We start from the raw sequence: 17,185 nt of genomic DNA, 5'->3' as shown, positions 1-17,185 counted from the left end.
TTAAAGGTATTTCATCAAATTTGATAAAGCACACAAATGGTTAATAATCTATATGACCCTGGATAAACAGGGATGTAACCTGAGTGGCGGAGGCAGACAACCATGAGGCATTCTAGTTCTGATTTTGGATACAGGTATGGGGACACACATCAGTCTGCCAGTTAAACTACACTGTGTGACCAGTCCTTTAATCTTTTGCAAATTATAGACAATATTGTTTCACTTTGTGTTCAGTGCATCACTCATATAAGAGCACAAACTTTCCCTGTGGCTTAGTGAATCATCTCCTTGGTTTGTGGTTTTATTTGCTGTTAATAATATTAAAAAATGATTATTTTACCTTCATTAGATTAAAAACAAAGATTCCTGCTAAGAATTAAATGATGGATACTTTATGTCACATGCTTTAAATCTAAACACCTGGACAACAATGATGCCCTCTCATCTGCTGTTAATATAAACTCTGCATTTCCTCTGTTTTCATATAAATCAGTTCATGCCACTTTATTTGTTCCCTCTCACTGTGAAACACAGTCCGTATGAAGTGTAGAGTTTCATCACCAGCTATTTAAAAAGCAGAAGTAGAATCAATCAGTCAATAAATCAATCAATAAGTGAAGGGACTGTAAACTGTGAATGATTTTTATGGTGCTGATCTCTGTTCTTTAGTTTTAGCTTTTATATTTTACAGTATGTTTTATGCCTGAACATTTCCAGTTATCAAACATCAGTGTTTAAACATATTTCCCTGTCAGGAGAGAAATCACAGCTCTGATGGATTTCTCTGTTTGATTGTTCAACACTTGTTTTACTAACGTGAGGCATCAGTCTGATATGAGGACTGACACTAACACCTGTCTGAGATCAGAGCTGCTGACGTCACCAAACTGCAACAGTTTCATGTTGTTGTTTGTTTGGTGAGTTCAGCTGAAACATTTACAACTTAAAATCCAACAACCTGTGTGTGAGTGTGTGTGTGTGACTGTGTGTGTGTGAGGGTGTGTGTGGGGCACAGGTTTCCCTCTCCTCTTGAACCAGACCAAAATGTAACCTGTGAGATCAGTTCGAGAGGAGGGGTGGAAATATTGGTTGTTTATATTCATGTTGTAAAACTCATTAAATCCAGTCCATACGTGGACCACATGACCACACATCATAATTGCTGACATGCTGATCACAGCTGGTTGATAATAATAGTTTATCCTGTGATACAGAATAACATCATTAAAAGTACAAGCTGAAGAACAGTTTATTAAATCAGGATCTGAGCTGACAGGAAGTGAGACTTGTCTCTGCCCTCGACTGCCTCTACTTTCCAGGTGAGGCACAGATCATCTGGAAGCATTCTGTTAGCAGCCATGATGATGATCATCATCATTTAGTAAAGTGAACAGAATATTAATTTAGCATTAAGTACGTTTAATTCATTTATTTTATTTTAGTCAACTTTGGTGTCATATTTAAACAGCAATTAAATTCGGATGAAGGTTTAATGACGTCAGGTCAAATCAATGCATCTTTATGTCATACATGCAACCTAAGAAGAACCATGTTGAAATGGCTCTTATTACATCACTGTCCATTTCAGGACCTTATCTGAGGCAGAACTAACATGCATAAATTAATTTTCAAAAACCAAAAAACAAAAGAAAAAGAACATTCAACAGGACCCTACACAAGCAGATTAGTCAGATTAGACCAGCAAACTGGTCTAGTCTCAGTTACTGGGAATTAAACTGAACTGTGTAAACCTATAACCAACCAAACAGCGGGAGTTTCATTTGTAATTTAAAAATGAAAAAATCTTAAAGTTGTGTTTGTTTTAAAACCAAAACGGAAAAAAAATTTTCATTGTCAGAATGAAAAAGTGAAAAACCAGTCAATCAGTCACACTTAACTGTCTTATATCAACCGTCTAACATTCCCCTGGTATAGATCCTGTGCTTGCTTAATCTTACCCTTTTACATCCTCTTGGCTTTTTTTTTTTTTTTTTTTTTTTTTTTTTAACTTTTTTACACTTCACTTCCTCATCCTCTGTCCACCGTTCTATTGTCTTTACCATATGAGAAATTAATTTGCACAAATTGAAATTGGACTGTTTTTTGATTTGGTCTTCTGGCTTTTTGTTTGGAGACAAACAACAAACAGACAATGTGATTTTATTTTTAGTTTAGAATTAAAAATCCAACAAAATACTGATAAAAGGGGTTGCCAAAAACAGACAACATTTTTGATTGTTCTTTTTTTTTTTTTTTTATTCTGATTTTAAAATAAATAACAGATTTATGTTCTTCTCGTTTTTAAATTACAAATGAATTACGGATTATCCGATGATACACAGACCGCTTTTGCAGTAACATCAATGAATGTGACTGTGACATGAAACAGAACAGATGTTGAAACACACTGAACTGTCTCATTAGTAATAAAAATCACACTCAGCTCAGTTCCAGCTTCAGGTGTCAGATATAAAACAAGTCATTAAAGAGATGTTTTCTATTAAAGGACATTGTTGTACTGTTCAGTGTTCATGCTGCGTCCGTGTCTGAGCTGAGATGATAGCTAACGTAGCTGCTAACAGTGCTACTGTTCATCTACCGCAGCATCACCTGTAGGCTCTAACTTTGTATTGTTGCACCCCGTCCTTGCTTCCTAGGCTCAGTGTTTCTGTCTGGGGATACATAGGTCAAAGTCACCAACATTGAACAACACTGAACACATTATCTAGTCCCACAATAATTGATTCCTACAAAAAAAAAAATCTTTTAGTTTATGGTGTGCACCAGAAACCTTCACGTGCTCACGAGAAACCTTCACGTGCGCACGAGAAACCTTCACGTGCGCACGAGAAACCTTCACGTGCGCACGAGAAAGTATCACGTGCGCACGTGAAAGTATCACGTGCTCACCAGAAACTTTTGTGTGCGCACGTGAGAGTAGGCTTATTTATGGGAGGCCAATTCGGGTGAAACACCATGAAAGTGTGCACATACACATCAAATTGACCACAATGAAAACTTCACATGCACACCAAAAACATGCATATACACACTGTGCATTTACACACCTCACCATCTTAACACAGCGTGATACAGACTGCTTGTGTGTGTTAATGTACTGACTTCTAGACACATATGCACTCGTTGCGCTTGCACAGAGCGCTGTCCGCATGTTTTTGTGTGGACGCATATTTTGCAGTGCACCCAGAAGTTGTTTCAGTGTAACAGGAAAGCACCTGAAACGCAAGTGAGGACTTTTAACAGCTACTTATGGTTTTACCTCTTCAAAACAAAGTTTTCAGTCAGTCGTATTTCGTCAGTCAGCAAGTCATTGCATTTTGTAGATTATACCACCTTTCTGATGTGACTTGAACGCAGCATCATTTAAAGTTCTTATAAAAGTCTCGAGGGAATCATCTGCCACTGTTGCTTGTGTTTCCCACCATCGTCCTGCTCACAGGTGGGGTGGGCGGAGTCAGGGACTGGGTCTGAGGCTGAGACAGGTATGGGGCCGGGGTTAGGAGTTGAGAATGTGTCATGAGTGGAGTCTGGAGTTGGGGTGAGTTCTGTTTCTGGAACAGGGTCTGACCGAATCTCAGTCCTATCATGTGTCACCTCCTTCATCTCTGTCTCCACTTTAAGCTCCACCCCTCTGTTTTCCACCTGGCCAACAAACCCAGCGCACCCTGAGCAGCTCCTGCTGTGCTGTGACCCCTCCTCCCTGCATGTATCCCCCCTCTTCACCCTGCCCCTGCCCCTGCCCCTCCCTCCAAGTCTGTCTCTGCGGCTCTGATTGGCTGCAGCCCATCTGTTTCTGCGGGTCTGATAGTTTCTGTCCCTCTGGTTCTGGTTCTGGTTCTGATTCCTTTGAACTCTCTGCAGTGCCAGTGCAGCCAGGTCTGAGTGAGATGATGTGCTGTCGATCAACCTCCTGCCCATAGCGAGTGGCCGGACGGGCAGTGCCAGCCTCAGCCGCAGCCAGAATCGTGAATGCTGTGGTTCAGATTGACTCCCTCGCCACTTCACCGTGCTGACAGAGGCCTGGTGGAGCTGGGCCACCTCCACACAAGGCAGCTTACTGGCTGAGCGGTAAACAACAGCCATGATGGAGGCCTGGTGGCCATGTTGTAGGTACAGACCAAGGCGACACTCCAGGAGGCTGAAGCTTTTTTCTTTCAGGAAGTCGGGGCTGAGGACGAACAGGAGGCGGCGGCTCCGCTGCATCGACTGCAGGATGGCCTCTGATAGGTCTGACAGAGGACAGACAGGAAGAGGAAACAACCAATGATAAAATACCAGCAGAAGAGATTGAACACAACTTCATGTGTTTATTGACAACAAACCATTTTACATGATGTGGCTTCCAAAAAGCCCCAGCATCAGTTTTTAGCCATGCTACTCAGTGATGTCAGAGTTCAACGCTTTGGTCCAGGCTGAAATATCTCAACAAGTTTTGGACTATTAAACCCAAAACAAACCATTTGAAGACCCTCGGGATAAAGGGTCCCACCACTACATGAAACCCAATCTTAACTTTCACTCTTATACCAACTTAAAAGGGAATGATTTGGTTTCAGATCCACTACATGTGACATATTACAAAAGTAGCTAGCTTAGGCTGCAGTTACCTGGGGTGCCTATAAGACAAGCAGTCAGGCATGATCTTCCACGTTGCAATTTAAATGGGACTGTAGTACTATGAACTCTGGGTAAATAACGACTTTTTTCAGAATTAAAAAAAAAAAAGGCTGACCAAGGAACCGCATCCAACTGCTAAGCTCCGTGTACCCCAGCAGAAAATGTTTGTCCACTAGAAGAATTCAACAGCAAGGACATTTTACTTTGTCTGCCTCTGCTCAAATTGTGAGTCATGTTTTTTCTTGTTTTGTGTTGCTTGGTGCTACTGGTCAGCGCAGGTGTCACTGATTATTACCATGGTAACATTGGTCTTAGGCCTGAGTTAGCCTGGGGGTAAGTGTGTAATGTTTTTGTCATTGTTAGTCAGGCTTTATTTTTGTGAAACAGTCTGACATCAGACTGATCTATGAGCAACATGAAGACTGGACCGACACTACAGACCAGTCTGACATGTCTTTGTGAAACTGGCCCCAGGATAAGGCAAAGAAGACAGTGCACCTGAAAACAGGCCACATTAAGATGACATTTATGTTTTTTTGTCAATGTTTTCAAATGGTATGTTTTAGTTTTTGCATAGATGGAAAACTTTAGTAATGAGGACTAAGTAGCTGGTTAGGTAAATATACGTCTAGTTAATTTCCCCACCTCTGATGAAGAACACTGCACTTCTGTTTCACCTTAACATCTGGGACTGTCAGGGCTAGTGATCAGCAGATTTTTCATCTAACCCACTAACAGGACATACATTCCTCATATGTGTGTAACGTGGCTGTAAAAAATTTGTCTTGCTAGACTTATTACCTTCCAGACAGTCACTGGTCAAATCCCTTTTTAAGAAAATCAGAACAAAGACTCAAAACATTCATGAATTTTTTGTCAGCTTTTTTTCAGACAGTAGAATGTGATAGAAAGCTCAGCAAAGAGGCAGTACGTGTAGTGTGAGTTAAGATTTTTTTTTAACCATGTTAACATGATCATACTGTGGTGAAGCAAGTGCAGGTGCAGATTAAACTAAACTCTCTATTACCAATTTATTTTAAAATGAAAATTGAACCTCTAGAAATAATCTGTTATTTCACATTAAACTTGTAGACAGAAAATAATAATTGTATTAACTATATTTTCATTATATGCATTGTGATCCTAACTGCATGTATGTGGGTATTTGTGCAAATGGAATGAAAAACAATGACATGAATGATGATGATGACATAGCATTAGAAGAAAAAGTCATTTATTGAATAAACAACAAAAAAATGAAATGCTGTAAACTGCTTAAACACATTAAAGCATGACATCATGCAGGATGTATTCTCCCATTATTATATCCCATAATACTGTTTTTTGAGTGTTAAAGATGAATAGCATATTGCATATTTTCAAAGAAGATTATATCTTACAGTTGATTTATTATTGATATATTGAATGTATAAAAGTGAAAGCAGTGCAATAAAATGAAATAAAAAAAATACAGAAGTGCAGAGTAATTGCAACATTTTAAAGTAATGATCAGGCAGGTTTTATTCTGTAAATACATTTTTTTTCTCTAATAAAACTAATATTTGAAAATTGCAGTGCATAGATCCCTCCTCCATGGGTCTGTGTTTCCTCTGTAACATTTTATAGCTGTGGTGTTTTTAAAGTCTGTTGGATATTATATTGTAAATCTCCCTCTTTGCAGGTGACACCCAACTTCACATCTGTGTTGGCTTATGTTCCACTGGATGTCCCCAAAACATTATTAGGAAAAAATCTAACCAGCCAAGCAACCATCGCAGCTGAGTGTTAAAGTGCATTAAAATGCAGTTCCTGTAATTTTCGCTAGTTGGAGCTTTAAGAAAAAACTCACTTTATTCAAGTTGTTGAGAAAACTCCAAAACATCTCTCTAGAGATGCAATACATCACAGTTTTTCCCACAAGACACAATAATCTCTGAATTTGTTTTCCTTACTCCATTAAGACCTTCTCTAACAGTCAATATATATTAAGGTAAACTGAGGTTGTGAGATTAGGGATTGAACTGCCCATCAGTCAGTCCAACACTTTGGTCCAGGGTGAAATATCTTGATTGGGATGATATTTGGTTCGGATATTTGTGGTTCCCTGAGAATGAATGCTCCTAACTTAACTGATCCCCTGACCTTTCCTCTAGTGCTACCAACAGCTAAAATTTCCTGTTATCAAACACCTCTGTTTATCCAAAGATACATGTAAACAACCAAACAACCAAAATTCTTTCCTTTCCATTAGGATGTTAATCCTTATATACTGTTGCCCATAAAGTTGGAATAATTTTGTTTTCAGACACAATCCTCTGTTTATTCCTCTTTAAATGCATCAGTAATCACTTTTGACCAGGTGCAATGATTACATTATGTGTCCCAATTACCCAGGTGAAATGAAATAAATCACATTGTCACAATCATTTCATGGAAAGACGTAAAAAATATTTTATTCCGACTTCATGAGCGGAGTTACTCACTTCTTCTAATGTGTCTTGGTGTAAAAAGATATATATTGAGCCATGTTTTCACCACAGGAACTTTCCCCCGGTACCTAGTCGGGGGGGGGTAGTACTTTCCAAAGGTTCAGGAACTTTGGTGGGTGTGGTCTGCAGTGCTGAACATTTCAGTACTAGCTGCATTTTATTTCATCCACGATTTTAAAAAGTCCACAGTGAGTGAGCGAGCAAGCAAACACATTTTCAACACTGCGAAACAGGTCCCAGAGGTAAAAAAAACTGAAACAGGACTTATAGGACCACAACGACCAGAGTGGCTAGGGTTGTCACCCGTACAGGATCGTCACATATTTGTAAATAAAATGCTGTGTCCTGTGGGCTGTTGAATATATATGGGACACAATTTGTCAGAACTAAAAGTTCCAGGTACTTTATGGTCTAAACATGGCTTTAGTTTCACTTGATTGACAGGTGTCTCCACCTATCAACTGCTGTGGTTGGTTGCTTTTGCCTAAAGGTAAACCCAAACTCCAGGCTTAAAAAAAAACATTCAGTACCACTTTAGCCAGTTCATCCAAACACTGCAACCAGGCTAGAATAGCTAAATGTTTTGTCATATTATGGTTATAATGAACACTGCAGCCTTGATGGGGGTGCTTTGAGCTAATGAGACACAAACATCCAAATGTATGCAGATGACACTGTCATTTATGTACATGGTAGCAGCATGACACAATTTGCCTATGAACTCACAAATTTGATGGTTTATGGAATAGCATGGTTAAGGTAATGTGTCTACATGTATCTAAAACACTAAGCAAAAAGTTCTTGTGTAGAACCAGATATCTCTGTGTAAACCTCTGAGTTCTTATTGATTCCAAACTTTCTTTCAAGGCTCAGGTGAAAAAAGTACATCATATTAAATTTTTTAAATTTTAGGTTCATGCGTGATTACATGTCAATTACATTCTAGGGTCATTTCCCATATCACTTACTGTTTAAAAACCTGGTCAAAGGCTAGCACTTCTACTTATTAACCATTACAGTTGTTGTATGAACAATGATAATGATAATTCTTGTATTACTTTGACTTTTGTGATGAAATTTAGTATAGACATTCATGGTCCCCTGACGATGAATCCTGCTAATTCTGGTGATCAACTGACTTATTCTCTAGCACCACCATGAGCTTGACATTTTCGTTTTTTATTTAAATATCTAAAAAACTCTTGGATGGATTGTCGTGAAATTTGGTACACACAATTTGGTACACACATTCATGGTCTGAGAGAATGAATTGTAAATACGTTTCATCCCCGACCTTCCATCTAGTGCCATCATCAGGTCAAAATTTAAATTTGTCCAAAACTTTGGTTTATAACCAAATACCTAGAGAAGCCAAGACATCCCCATCAGCCTCAACTGTAGTGCTTAATGCTAATTATCATGCTAACTGGCTAACTAAGATGCTGAGACGAATTAAGCATTGAACCTGCTTAATTTCAACATGCTGTCATTACCATCGAGAGCATTTTTACATGCTGATGCTGATGTTGTTAATATAGATTATTATATGTATTAATAACTTGGCTGTATACTTTTATTCTTGTCGTTAAATGAAATGAAAGGTTTTATGGAAAAATATTGACATGAATGAGTCTCAGACACTGCACTGGTATCTTGTTAGAAACATCACGTAGCTAACACCCTCATTTGAACCAGGGAAACAGGAGGCTTTCTGTAGATCTGTAGATGATAGAAGGTGATGAAACTAATCGTGTCCTTTAACATGTCTGTATAGTTCTGTTGAGACAGCAAACACGTTTTAGGACACATGTAGCTGCTGACCTCCGTCATGGCTATGCTGAACAGTTGAAGACTTTCTGTGGATCTTTGACGGTGGTGGTGATGAGGCCTGTCTGGGAGTTTGTGCTGTTCTGACTGTGCAGCCTCATCAGAGCCACCTCCTTACTGTCCTCCTCCTCATCCCTGCTGCTAACCCTCCTCACAGGTAACTCTACCCTCAGTCTCTTCCAGAAGTGGGACGTCAGCTCTCTGGATTTGTCTCCCTGCCATCGGACAAGTGCCAGGGCCACCCGGGCTCTCCTCAGCTCCCTGACCCAGCCCTTCCTCTGGACTGGCTTGTACTGAACCAGGATCACCCGCAGGTGCCCGTCCAATGCCATGCCATCGATGCCAGCCTTCAGCTCCAGCAGTGCCTGGGAGCCCTTAGAGGCGTAGCCTGGGCTAACAACCACCAGGAGGCGCCGGCTACGAGCCACAAAACTCAGAGTCTCATCTGTGATGGCTGCAGGGAGAGAGGAGGGTTAATGGTGGATGGATGGATGGATGGATGGATGGATGGATGGATGGATGGATGGATGGATGGATGGACTGTGTTCCTGTCTGTGTGTGTCTTTTCTTGGTTCACCTGTCCTTCATAGCAGGAATAGTAGCAGGAGTAAAAAAATGTGGCACTAGTAGTAGGAGTAGTAGTGGTAGTAGTACTACTAGTAGTGTTAGTAGTAGTAGTAGTAGTAGTAGTAGTAGTAGAGTGAGTATATAAGCAGGAGTCATAGGTGACCTAGTAGCAGGAGTAGTAGTATAAATCATTTCCTGGATCTATGATCAGCTCATTATTTTTGATAAATACTCCTTGTATAGAGCAGGAGCTGCTTGGGAACATGAGCTGTGAGAGAACAACTTTACAGTGAAGTGGAGGAAAGAAACTATTGACTCATACAAACTCTTCTTTACACCAACATGGACTTAGGTCTCATGCTTCTTCTCCTTCTTTCAGTTTAAGCCCCATGTTTTATTCATTCTCAATGTTGCACAGTTTTTGATTATTTCAAAGTGATGTCCAAAATAATCCACAGTCCAACCCCGTCTTCATGGTTTCAGGACATCATGTCTTTTGTAAAATTGAGAAAGGTCATATATGCAGTGATGGACAAGAACAGAAATCTTTGGAGAAATGTCAACCCAGGTCAGAATCCCCCCTTTTCTATTCTTTTGTTTATTTGTTTCTGTGTCTGTTTTGTCTTGTCTTGTTGCATCATTAACACACTGACAGGACAGTCTGTGCTTGTGTACAAATGAACTGTCAACACTCCGTACTGTTTTTATACCAGTACAGATATGATGTGGATTTCAATCTTAAATATACACCGCTCTATAAAAACAACAACTACAATACTAGTAGCTAGCTTTAAGTAGTAGCAGAAGTAAAGGAACAGCAGTAGCAGTAGTAGAAGGGGGAGGATAAGTTTTAACAGTAGTTAACCGTTGTAGGAGTATCAGTATTAGAAGTAGTCGTAGCAACAGCAGTAGAGGTAACAAGACTACTGGCAGTAATACTACAGGTAGTAGCACTAGTAGGAGCAACAGGAATATTAGCAGAAGCAGGGGAAAAAAACAAGTGTAATTGTTGGTGTAACACTGTATTCTACTACAGTACCACAGTATCAGAGTGTGTACTTTAGTATGTGAGTGCATGTGCTGCAGTACATGAGTGTATTATGTGTGTACTGTGTTTAAAGAGTGTGTACTAGAGTATGAGTGTACTTCCACAGAGTGTGAAGTATTGTTCGTATTGTACTGCAGTATGTGTGTGTTGTTCTGTAGTGTGTGTTGTACTGCAGTATGTGTGTGTTGTGCTGCAGTATGTGTGTGTAGTACTGCAGTATGTGTGTGTAGTACTACAGTATGTGTGTGTAGTACTGAAGTATGTGTGTTGTACTGCAGTATGTGTATGTAGTACTGCAGTATGTGTGTGTAGTACTGCAGTATGTGTTGTAGTACTGCAGTATGTGTGTGTAGTACTGCAGTATGTTTGTGTTGTACTGCAGTATGTTTGTGTAGTACTGCAGTATGTGTGTGTAGTACTGCAGTATGTGTGTGTAGTACTGAAGTATGTGTGTTGTACTGCAGTATGTGTATGTAGTACTGCAGTATGTGTGTGTAGTACTGCAGTATGTGTATGTAGTACTGCAGTATGTGTGTGTAGTACTGCAGTATGTGTGTGTAGTACTGCAGTATGTGTGTGTAGTACTGCAGTATGTGTGTGTAGTACTGCAGTATGTGTGTGTAGTACTGCAGTATGTGTGTTGTACTGCAGTATATGTGTGTAGTACTGCAGTATGTGTGTGTAGTACTACAGTATGTGTGTGTAGTACTGCAGCATGTGTGTGTAGTACTGCAGCATGTGTGTGTAGTACTGCAGTATGTGTGTGTAGTACTGCAGTATGTGTGTTGTACTGCAGTATATGTGTGTAGTACTGCAGCATGTGTGTGTAGTACTGCAGTATGTGTGTGTAGTACTGCAGTATGTTTGTGTACTCACTCCCTCCCGGCAGACTGTCTCTGTCAAAGATACACACTGAGTATCCGAGCTCGTTCTCCAGGACTCTGCGCAGCGTCGTCAGAACAAACTGCTCCTCCTCACTGTTCCTCGCATACGAGATGTACACGTCGTACTCTTTATCATCTAAACACACACACGCACACACACACGCGATCGACTGATTAAAAGAGGAAACATCATGTTTTATGTTTTATTTTATCATGTTTGACTCTGGAAAGAACATTTTTGTTTGATATGTAAGTTTCCATGTCATTATCTGCACAGGAAACAAGTCAGCACCTCTGTGATGTGAATGTCATCATCAAGATAAAACAGTTTCCTTTCAACTTAAAGGTTCACTTGAGTTCACTACAGTGTGTGTTCCCATCATGCACGTCCAAACTAGCACCATTTTGTTTCCATATTTAAGTGCTTCAGGTACAAATCCTGCACAAAACCTTCACATCCCTTCAGATCATTTTGTGAGTCCTGCATCAGTTTTCAGATTGACTCTCCTCCCTGCAGGAAACAGCTGCTGCTGGTTCTGGTTCATGTCTACAAAGATCAACCTGCAGAGACAGAAACCTGCTAAAGAGATGGATCAGCCATCACAGCAGTGTTTGCTCAACTTTTTAAAGTCACATTTCCATCATGTGACACTGCAGCTGTGAGTGGAGGCTGAAACGTGATGCTGTGTTCATGGAAACTGCAACATTTGATCATTCATATTGGATTGTTAAAAATCACTGAACTGCAAGGCAGGTTGATGGAGGAGCTCATCCGGAGGACGGTCAATAACACACAAACATGAACACTGAGAGAAACACTGTGCACATACAGTAAGAACATCCATATTTTGGATGCCACAAGACAGTATATAAACTACAATCACCTCCTGGTGGTGGTTGTCTGCCTCCTCGACTCAGACTAGTTTCAGGTTACATCCCCGTGAGTCATATACAATATGAACCATTTGTTGGCTAAAATATAAAATAAGATAAATGGCTAAAAAGTATTTTGTGAGGTCTCTGTGACATTGACCTTTGACCACCAAAATCTAATCATTTCATCCTTGTGTCCAAGTGGACATTTGTACCAAATTTGAAGATTCCCTCAAGGCGTTACTAGGATATTGTGTCCATGAGAATGGAACAGATAGGCAACCTGAAAACAAAATGCCTCTGGCTCTGACTGTCGCTGGTGCAGAGGAATAAAAATAAAAAGTTCCAGTTGAATAAGATAATGTGAGTTTGGTCTAATTTTGTGTGAAAACAGAGCAGCTGAATCTCAGTTCTCAGATGTTGGAGTGTCCTTGAAAGCACCAACATCAGTGAGAGCCGTGCTGGTGCTGCATTGCCTCATGATGTTGTGTTACCTTTGACAAAAAAATAAATGTGAGCGGTAAAACCTTTACAGCCAATTGTTAAATTTTACTGGCATTCAGTGGAGGTGATGTGTGATTTTCAGAGTTAAAGGCTTCGTTATAAAACTGTGCAGTGGAAATGCTTCAGCTGGCAGCTGCTCCGTCCACAGTGTCTCACAGTTTGAATAAATCTGCCAACAGGGCTCAAGAAATGACACTTTCTCCTGTTTCACTGATACTGGCTTTAATAATGTAAATGCTGTGACAGCAGCCAGACAGGAAAGATCATCACTAAACACAAGTCATTTAAGATCAGGATGTAAAGACTGAGGTGGTTCAGGTGACACGGCAAAAACAACACCACACTTTCATTACCTGTCCTCCAGAGGATGTTCTTCTTCTGCCCTTTTTCAATCAAACAAAAAGCTGGTTTCATACATTGCAAACTGAGAGCCTAAAAGGTTTGAACGAGTTTGATAAATTGGTGCTGAACTGTTTCCCATAAACTTTCTATGGGGAGCCCCACCCCACCAGTATTCCTTTTGTATATTCTGTCCATCACTTTTGGTTTTGTATTTCTGACAATTTTATTAGGTTCTCTTGTATTGATTTAAATTAGTTGCTATTAGTTGCTAAAGTTTTTTAATTTTTTTTTAATGATTTTTCATATCTAACTTTTCTAAATAATTTCTACATATTTAACTATTCTTGCATATATATACATATATATATATATATATATATATATATACATATATCTTTTTCTTCAAACTAGTTAACATGGACACATAGCTCTACATTTTCTACAACCCATTTGTGCTCGCTAAATTCAGATTCTTTAGATATACTGTAATGTTGTTTATTGTGGTTGAAAAAAAAATTCTCTCATCATTTCATTTATATTTTTTGAGTATCTAAACATAGATTCAAATTTTCTGTCTTTAATCTTTGTATGCTGTGTCTACGGTGGCCTATAAGGGAAACACGCTGCAGGGGCCCAAAACACTTTACGACATACACATTAAGAGAAATGAGCTGAAATTCTGTTCTTGTATTTGTTTCGTATTTTCACATGTGTTTTTGAATCTGCAGCGTTTTCTGAATTTGCAGCTCGTTTCTCTTAATAGTGTTTTGGGCTGTTGCAGCACATTTGCCCTTGTCGGTCAAAGTATGTTTGTCCCTATGAACCTTTGTCCTTTAGTCACATTCTTAGTTTTGGCACATTTTTTCAGCATAGATGGTTGTTATGGTTTCTATAATTATCGTTTCCTCTATGTAGGATATGTGTTGCTGATGTGTAGCCACACCTCCCCCTATGAAGATTCAGTTTCTGCCTGGTTCAGTCACAGATGTACCTCATCAAGCTGATCTGCTACTTTTTCTTAAGCTGACTTAAAGCTGATAGCGGCTTGTAGCCGAAATGTGTTTGTTGATTGCCCCATATTAAATAATAAGACTATTTAACTGTGAGTGTCACAATTTTTTTTAACCTGGTAACACCTACCAGTTAACCAAACTGTAGCAGCAAATCATGAAAGGATACGGACTAAAATGGCACACAACAAAATAATAATATAAAACACAATGAGAGAATACTGTGATACAACCAACTGTTCCCATGAATACCAGCTTCTACCTGAGAGTTTACAGTCATCATCAAAGACCTCAGAGGCTTTTCATCCAAGCAAGTTAATGGACCATGCACCTGACCGAGGTTTGGAGGTTTGCTGTTGCTCACCTGTGTGTCGCTCATCAGTGCCGAACCAGGAGCGATAGAGCAGCAGCAGCTCCAACCAGAAGACGTGATAAACCACGAAGAGAAGCAGCATGAGGACTAGGGTCACACCAAGACCACAACCCAGCTCCATCGACGGCAGCGACACTGACACAACGAGACACACCTGATGTTTAACAACTGTTCCACAGTAATATAGGAAGGTTCTGTCTCATTAAGCAAATAATCAGCTTATGTGTACATCTGTAATAAAACTGTAAGTCAAGATTAATGTCATTATAATGTGTTTTATTGTGAAACATCAGCAGGAAGTGCTGAAGGTCACAAAAACAGCAAAGTAGAAGCACAGAGATGAAGCTGACCTGTGACGACTAACAGGAGCATTTACCAAAATGTGTCAGTATCATGTGACACTGCAACACAGAGGGCGGGAACATATTTATTGACTCCAGCTTCACACATCAGAGGCTGACGTATGTGTTTTTACTCACCCTCCTCCTCCAGCTGAGCTCTGCGGGTCTCGAAGCCTCGGTCGTTCCTCACCGAGCAGTTATACTCTCTGTTCAGGTCCTCAGACTGGAAGTCCTTGATCACCAGCACGCTCTCCTCTGTCCGGTCCCCGTAGTAATAAGTCAACAGACTGCAAACACACAAAGACCTCGTATATTTCTAAATAAAACACAGACTGTCAGAGTCACGCAGGACCTCCAGGAAGATTTATATCCAATAAATCCTGTGTGTTTGACCCTGCATTTAATCTGTGGAGACCTAGAAGTAAAGCTCTCTGAACACCAGTTAGTAACTAAGTACTTTTACTCAGGCACTGTACTTAAGTGTAGTTGTGAAGTACTTGTACTTTACCTGAGTATTTGTATTTTATTCTACATCATACCTCTGCTTGACCTCATTTCAGATGGAGATATTTTACTTTGTACTCCACTACACAGTATTTGACAAATATAGTTACTAGTTTAGTTATAGTTACTTTAGAAGTACATTTACTGTGATACCATAACCACAGGAAGTAATTTTACTGTGATACTGTAACTACATGAAATATTTTTATTGTGACAATACAGGAAGTACTTTTACTGTAACACTGTAACAACATGAAGTACTTTTACTGTGGTACTGTAACTATATGAAGTACTTTTACTGTGACACTACAGGAAGTACTTTTACTGTGATACTGTAACAACATGAAGCACTTTTACTGTGGTACTGTCACTACAGGAAGTACTTTTATTGTGACACTCTAACTACATGAAGTACTTTTACTTTGATAGTGTAACTACAGGAAGTACTTTAACTGTGATAGTGTAACTACAGGAAGTACTTTGACTGTGATACTACAGGATGTACTTTTATTGTGACACTCTAACTACATGAAGTACTTCTACTTTGATAGAGTACCTACATGAAGTACTTTTACTGTGATACTGTTATTAGAGGAAGTGCTTTTACTGTGATACTGTAACTACAGTTTGCTGATAATGTGTCTGTACTTTTACTGAATTAGGATATATAATGCAGGCCTTTTATTGATATTGAGTCATATGTCCAAGTTTGAGCTATTCAAGCCTGTTTAGTATTAAATTTCGTATTGATAAACTAATTAATTGATTATTATTAAAGACACATTCACATACAGATTTGTTTCATCCATTGCTCCAGCAGATCCAAAAGAAAATCACAAACAGCAGCAATGAATTTCATACAGTAAAATTATATTATATCTACCCATCCTTCACAATGAGACAAAATCTCAGCCTGGAGATAGAGATGTTTTCTTTCTACCTGTTGCTGTTGGTGAAGCGCTGGTCAGCCAGTTTATCCAGCGTCTTCCCATCGACCGTCCACCAGATCTCCCAGGAAGAGTTCAGGTAGGGGAGCACGCCTCTGCACACCAGGCGCACCTCTGTGTCTGAGGGGGAGAGAAATATACACAATTAGACCTCAGATACTTAAGTGCACCATCTTCTCCAGTGTGTTTGATAAAACCTACAGTGAGCAGCTGTTTCAAGGAATTACTTAAAAAAAAAAAAAAGAAACAGTAAGTTGCTCTGTCTTCATTTTGTTTTGAGTCTGTGGTTGTTTTGTGTCTCTTTGTGGTTGTGTAACACACATGTAATATAGGGCGACAAAACCCATATATGTGACTTACAGATGTAACTAGAAAATTCCAGGGAAATTTTGAGTGCCACGGGGGCTACTGCCGGGATGAGTACATGATTTATTTCCAGTGTTCAAAAGTCACCCTGATCATATTCTGGTTTTGAGAAATGTCTTGATATAAAAGACTCTGATATAAAACAATGTCACATCCCTCCACCATGTTTTATGTGGGAAATATCTCATATTCTTTGTTGTTTTTTTTTAATAAAACAAGAGGCAATATGTCTTCAAACTGGCATTTAAAGGGTTTAAATCCTGAAAACTAATAAACATTTGGTAGGTTTGAGCAGAACTGAAGTGGTTTAAGAGATGTATGCAAAAAAAGCAGAAAAAAATATTGATATATGCTGATTTTATAGCCTTTTCTTTGTGTGTCCTTTTTTGGACGCGAGGAACCCCAGAGGGAACAAAATGTGTTACCAGTGTATAATAGACCTGTAACAGTAACTGACATTAGATTTTAAAAA

At 39.4% G+C, this 17,185-nt stretch overlaps 2 protein-coding genes across 3 annotated transcripts in view; both read right to left on the bottom strand.

Moving 5' to 3' along the window:
* Nucleotides 1-1,231: 1,231 nt before the first annotated feature.
* Nucleotides 1,232-5,145, bottom strand: LOC147818493 (uncharacterized). Its single transcript, XM_087176973.1, has one exon. It carries the CDS (start codon nucleotides 4,222-4,224, stop codon nucleotides 3,394-3,396), a length of 831 nt encoding a protein of 276 aa, XP_087033099.1. The 5' UTR covers nucleotides 4,225-5,145; the 3' UTR covers nucleotides 1,232-3,393.
* A 710-nt stretch (nucleotides 5,146-5,855) lies between these two features.
* LOC111663357 (interleukin-1 receptor accessory protein) overlaps nucleotides 5,856-17,185 on the bottom strand; it is a 37,311-nt gene continuing 25,981 nt past the window's right edge. For both annotated transcript variants that reach the window (XM_087176971.1, XM_087176972.1), the window contains exons 9-13: nucleotides 16,341-16,467; nucleotides 15,035-15,183; nucleotides 14,547-14,690; nucleotides 11,446-11,589; nucleotides 5,856-9,408 (exon numbers count right to left, since the gene is read on the bottom strand). In XM_087176971.1, the coding sequence (XP_087033097.1) occupies nucleotides 8,960-9,408; nucleotides 11,446-11,589; nucleotides 14,547-14,690; nucleotides 15,035-15,183; nucleotides 16,341-16,467 (1,013 nt within the window). In that variant the 3' untranslated portion in view covers nucleotides 5,856-8,959. The remainder of the gene's footprint in view (nucleotides 9,409-11,445; nucleotides 11,590-14,546; nucleotides 14,691-15,034; nucleotides 15,184-16,340; nucleotides 16,468-17,185) is intronic.

This window comes from Seriola lalandi, unplaced genomic scaffold, assembly GCF_002814215.2.
Source record: "Seriola lalandi dorsalis isolate HSWRI2012SDOR001 ecotype SW California unplaced genomic scaffold, Sedor1 jcf7180002054575, whole genome shotgun sequence".
Classification (NCBI taxonomy): Eukaryota; Metazoa; Chordata; class Actinopteri; order Carangiformes; family Carangidae; genus Seriola; species Seriola lalandi.
This window is presented reverse-complemented; position numbering and strand designations above follow the sequence as displayed.